This window comes from Plectropomus leopardus, chromosome 6 (genome assembly GCF_008729295.1).
Source record: "Plectropomus leopardus isolate mb chromosome 6, YSFRI_Pleo_2.0, whole genome shotgun sequence".
NCBI classification, from domain to species: Eukaryota; Metazoa; Chordata; class Actinopteri; order Perciformes; family Serranidae; genus Plectropomus; species Plectropomus leopardus.
The window spans coordinates 19,534,658-19,540,666 of NC_056468.1; the positions used below are offsets into that span (position 1 = coordinate 19,534,658).

Sequence of the window (6,009 nt, forward strand, 5' to 3'; positions counted from 1 at the left end):
AGCGCCCTGGAAGGGTCTTGCATTTTCCTCACGGCATGATGCCGCCACCTTTGCCTTTGCTGTGGTGTCTGTTTTCTTCAGTCATAGCTTGCCTGATCCGGCCACAATATTCTTTTTAGTCTCCTCAAAGTGGTGAAAAACACCAGTGTGACATCTGGCTTATTGCGGCCGCTGCAGTTTCTCAAACATCACACGCACAGCTGAGCAAGACCTGCCTTTGTAGATTAAAACTGACTTTTTTTTTGGAGGGGTGTGGTAAAAAGTGCACACAGGTTTTTGCTTGTATTACTGGTTATTATACAAATATTTTTAAATTTATTCCATTGCAGCAAAATGAAGCAAAAGTGAAGAGACTAAAAGTCAGAACAGATAATTTACATACCAGCCACAAACAACAGTTTCTCCCCGACCCTTAATGCTTTTACTTGAAATAAGAAGTTGACTTAATATGCTGTAATGGGTGCTAATTCCACATAACGGGCCCTGTAGCTCTTAATGTTTTTTTTTTTTTGTTTTGTTTTTTACTGCAAAAAAGTGTATTAACTTCCACGAAGTTGTACCACACAAAAGTAATTACAGACTTTAATCAAGTTGATTGTTAACAACTTTAGAATTATGCAATAAGATAAATAATTCATGAGTTCATTTACCTCCTGAACAGTGATATATCTCTAAAATACTTGTTACACCTTGAAAAACATCAAATATAAGCCTAGTCCCAAGTAGATACCCAGTCCCTCATTATTTTGACAAATAAAGGCCTGTCTCCATTAGAGGCTTGATCTGGTTACCATGCAGTTCATTTTTGTACAGGTTCTTTAGATGTATAAAAACCAGGTTGTTGGCTACCTGCTGGAAATAAAGTTAGTTAGCTGCTAAGATAACACATACAAATATTAATGTTTAAACTTTTGCCAACGGGGACATGCTACACACACGGTTAGTTTGGTAAGATTCTCTAAAATTCACAATCATTCAGCTGATGTTACTGAAACCATGACAGTTTGATTGTATTTTTATCTTTGCTAATCAACCCGTTTTATGTGAAAGGAATTAAAAGTACATGCCATATAGACGCCTGTCACAAATACAAGCCAGTTGAATTCAGTGTTTTAAGAAAATAATAGTCCGGGATACTAATTGAGGTTTGAACGGTCTGAACCTTCTAGGTCCCTCAGGACATCTGGGTCCGGCCCACTGACCGTCCCCAAGAGCAAAAACAAAACATAGTGAAGCAGAGTTTTGTTATCATGCAGAGCAAGCCTGGAGTGACCCCCCCCCCGACGATGTTAGACAAGCCCCGACTCTGACCACTTTTAAGCCAAGGCTAAAAAACTTTTCTACACTGCCTTCTCCACCTAGAAATGACTGCAAACTTATTTTTAAACTTGATTTTAAATCCTTTAAAATAATCATTTTATCTTTGCATCTCTTGTCTGCACTTTTATCTATTTTTAATGACTTTTATTAAAAAAAAGTAAATCATTTAGTTATTAAATTTCACCTACCTCTTAACTCTTTTATTGTAAATCTGTATCCTTTACTATGTTTTATATCTTATTGCCCTTTAATTGAATTTCCCTGTTTTGTGAAATGTAAATAAATTTGTTTGCCTGATAATTTTTTTTGCTCAAGCTTTGAATGCAAAATGTTCAATAGGTTTCTATTAAATACGGTGCTGTGAACTGATAATGTCATCCTTTTTTAGCTTTCTTGATAAATACATCTAGAAGATAACTTCTGTGTGTTAACACTCAATGAAAAGCAGAAGCACTGAACTTCCTGTAAGTGCAAAAACCACAGACACTTTTCTCGGTTAGATGTTTCCCTTTTAAGAATACAGACAGACCTCAAAGGGCTATTTCTCTGATCTGCAGCCAGCGAGACAGCACGTAACTCAAATGAAATGCTATTTCAATGGGACTCTGCTGAACAGTGTGCTCCCTCCACTGTTGGTGACAGAGTTCATTTTGGGAGTCCTTGGGAATGGTTTGGCTCTCTGGATCTTCTGCTTCCACCTGAAGCCCTGGAAGAGCAGCACGGTGTTACTCTTCAATCTGGCGCTGGCTGATTTTCTGCTCAACATGGCTTTGCCTTTTCGTGCCAGCTACTACATCTCTGGGATCGTGTGGAAGTTTGGAGGCACTCTGTGCAACATCTGCCTCTTCATGTTGGCCATGAACCGCAGTGGAAGTACCATTTTCTTGATGGTTATAGCTGTGGACCGGTACATGCGTGTGGTGCATCCCCATCATCCCATCAACTCTCTGAGTATCTCCAAAGCCATGTGCGGAGCACTTGTACTCTGGGTGATCACCATCTCAATGACAGCTCATGTCTTCACTCTGAAACACAACACAACCTACTGCGAGAGCTTCTTGATTGACACTGAACCCTACCGCAATCTGAGCTGGCACAAGTTTGAGTTTATCTTTTCCTTCTTTGTGCCTCTGTTTGTGATTCTCTACTGCACCTTCCAAATTATCGCACACCTGAGAAGGAGAAAGCTGGACCAGAATGCAAAGATTAAGAAAGCCTTGATCTTCATTGCAGTTGTGGCGGTGATCTTCATCATTTGCTTCCTTCCGAGCAACATCACGCAGCTGCTGATCTGGATCAAGACCAAACAAGCAGCTAACACCCTCCCTGAATCTGAAGTCTGCCCTGCTCTGGAAGACCTCACCAGCACCTTTTACATCACCATCAGCCTGACTTATCTCAACAGCATGTTGGACCCTGTGGTTTACTACTTCTCCAGCCCGGCCTTCAAGAACATCTGCAGGGAAGCTCTTCATCTGTCCCAAGTGGACACTGTGGACAGTGTAGAGAAGAAAACAGAGACACAGGCTCCCAGTCGCTCAGCCAGCTGCTGTGATCACAAAATCCAGCAAAGAGTTAAGAGATGCAGCTAAAATTCAGATAAAAAGGTGAAATGTTTTTTGAAGGTTATTATCTAACTTAAGCCGAAAATATGCTATTTTTACCTTTCTCACACAGTAGTTATTCAGTGTATATTGATTGCACTTTTAAATGAATAGTACCGCCTTTGCAAAACATGTATTATTTTAACATTGATCATTTTTACTTTAGTATATATTAACAAAATTTTTCTACTTTTTACTATTCTAAAGCTTTAAAATAATTTATGTACTTAATGTTTTGTCCTTTTAACCTGATGTTTTCATATTTATTACATCACATGAATAAAGCAAAATCTTGTCATTTTGAGAAAACTGTATAATTATGGCCATAAACATAATAAATAAATTTAAACAATGGTGGATGGCTTGTATTGTCTTTTTTATCTTATTTTTTGTTTTCAATATTTTTTTAAATTTTTTTTTTTTTATGTAATTTAGATAAACTATATGGCATGTGGGACATGAGATACATGAAAATTATGGCTACCACACTCTATCTTTTCATGTCGACATTTCATATATTAATTTCCTACATTCAGGTGAATATCATGTAACAAATTGTACATTTTCTGCATCAGTTTATGGTTTAAATGTCTTATCTTTAGTCAAAATAAAAGCTCTTTGCTACTTTCATGTTTTTATTGTGAGGGACAAATGCACATCCCACTTCTTGAGCGGGACGTGTCCCCCGCTGACCCCTGCAGTCTAACACCTATGCCTTTACATGCTGTGCTGCTGCACATGGAGAATTAAAATATTTCTTGGAGGATGCGAAAGTTTTATGAGAGAACACGAAAGTTTCACAGAAGAAAGTGAAAGTATTCACCTTTTTCCCCTCATCTGTTTTTTGTCCCGAGTGTCAAAAATTGAGCACCACAGAGCAGAGAAATGAGGAGTTCATATTTAAATAATTGTATTAGATTCAAATGTGCACCAGTTTGGTCAAATTGGCCTTCTTTCCTATACATCCATTTTTTAATTATTTTTTTTTAAAGTAAGAATATATAATATGAAATGTGGATGTTAGCTTGTTATTTGTGTCCTTATTAAAAATAGTTAATAGTTTTTCACCTACTTGGTTCACTGACTTTATTCATATGAGTAAGTGAATAGTGAGACATGCAACTATGTTTTGTTTACAACCATAATTTGAGCAGCTGATATTTGCTTTCTGATGACCTTTTGATGCTGTTCATAGATCTCAGTTTAGATGATATAGTTCATAAATATGGTACACACAGCATGACATAAATAAACACATGACTCTTAAAACCACAAAAAAAACGCCTACATTTAGACGGTTTCCTGATGCAGACAGCAATCAAAGGGTTATTAGCCTTTTGTGTAAATATCAGTTGACTAGCATGCATTTAAAAACCTCAATTAAAAAACAGATTCATACAAACACATTTGAAAAACATATATCTAATGCACATTTACACTAAGCGTACAACTAATAGAGAAAATTACCATCAACAATTAAAACTTATTGGCAGGTTTTGAAAACTCTCTATTTTGCACAAAACTAATTTGTTTGTTATTCCACTCAGTCTGCTCGTTGCCATAATATGATTTCCATTCATGCTCTTCAGTTATGCCACACAAAGGGCAGCTGGGCGTGACTCAGTAATACACAAAACTCCTGACGCAATAATTACAAAGTAACTACACTACCATGTAGTAACTGAATCTCAGACCTTACATTGCAGACATTTGTGAATGACATGCACTGTAAGACTCTCATTTAAACCCAAACACAGACACTAATTTAAAAAACAACATTTCAGTCATTTCAGGCTTTTTTCAGGCAAATTTCAAGTTAGCTCACACTGGCTGACAGGTGGCTCTGAGCTGGTTGTATCTACAACTCTGTTGAATTAAACTGAGGTGTGGTCCTTCCTCTGCCTCTGAATCAAACAGGAAGCATCTTCTTGATGTGCAGAGTGTACCATTAACCGGTGACCACATCACCACCCCGCACCTCACAGATCAGCCTTTACTAAATATATGCCAAACCTCGAGATCAGCTTCAACTATTCACTTTTGAATAGCATCTTTTGCTCAGCAAACTTTTTCTGTAAAAGGAACAAAGTCCGCTACCTGATCACCAATTCATGGTTAATTCAGCAACAAAAACATTAATTTCTAGTTTTAAAATATTATGTTTTAGTGTATGATTTATTGTTTTTTTGCTGTACTTTCTTTCTACCCCTATTGTTCTAATCGCCGAGTTTCCCAAACTCCTTTCTAATGGCAGGTGCCAAAACTAACATCTGCTGTAAACACTATATCTGCATCAAACAACTGTTTTTAGTAAATGAGCTCCACACATAATAATAAAACACACAGAGCTGAATATCCTCGAATTATTCTGAATCATATTCTTCTCTGTGAGCAGAAATCAAGCCAGACAAAGAGATCATGAACTTGACAGCTTAGTTCAGACAAGCCTCAGCGTTTTAACCTGCTTCCTCACAGAAATATCATGTGTGTACTTGTACGACTACATAAAGGACACTCTGTCAAAGTTGTCAGAAAAATAGCCCTCAAATGTGGTCACCTAATATCGATTCAAGAATTATCAGCGTGGCATCATCTTTGGATTGGTCAACTCAAGGACAATCCCTTATTAGGAATTGTTTTTCTCTTCTGGGTGTCCTGTTGAACAAAATCATAGATACCACACATCCACGCCCTTTTGACCCACATCCATTCCGCACATCTCCTCCTCTTATCTCCACATATCAAGTTCTCCTGACATCATGCTTTCACTCACACTACTGACCCCAAAGGTAAGATTATCATACAGAACGTTAAACTGTTATCCAGAACATTGAGTTATTGCGATAATATATCTTGTCTTCTTGTAAGGAATAAACATGACCATATAAGGAATAAAACAAGAAATAAGGAATGAACATGAACATGAACATTGCATCATATACTTACATACTCCAATAATTAAAATTCAATGAAAAGCAGAAGCACTGAACTTCCTGTAAGTGCAAAAACCACAGACACTTTTCTCGATCAGATGTTTCCCTTGTAGGAATACAGGCAGACCTCAAGTGGCTATTTCTCTGATCTG

The 6,009-nt window shown here is 37.3% G+C and overlaps 1 protein-coding gene across 1 annotated transcript; it reads left to right on the top strand.

Moving 5' to 3' along the window:
* The first annotated feature begins 1,901 nt into the window (after positions 1–1,901).
* On the top strand, positions 1,902–2,875 carry LOC121944130 (hydroxycarboxylic acid receptor 2-like). Its single transcript, XM_042487816.1, is given in 2 exon segments — positions 1,902–2,832; positions 2,835–2,875. Coding segments are annotated over 2 exon segments (972 nt in total).
* Positions 2,876–6,009: the final 3,134 nt, after the last annotated feature.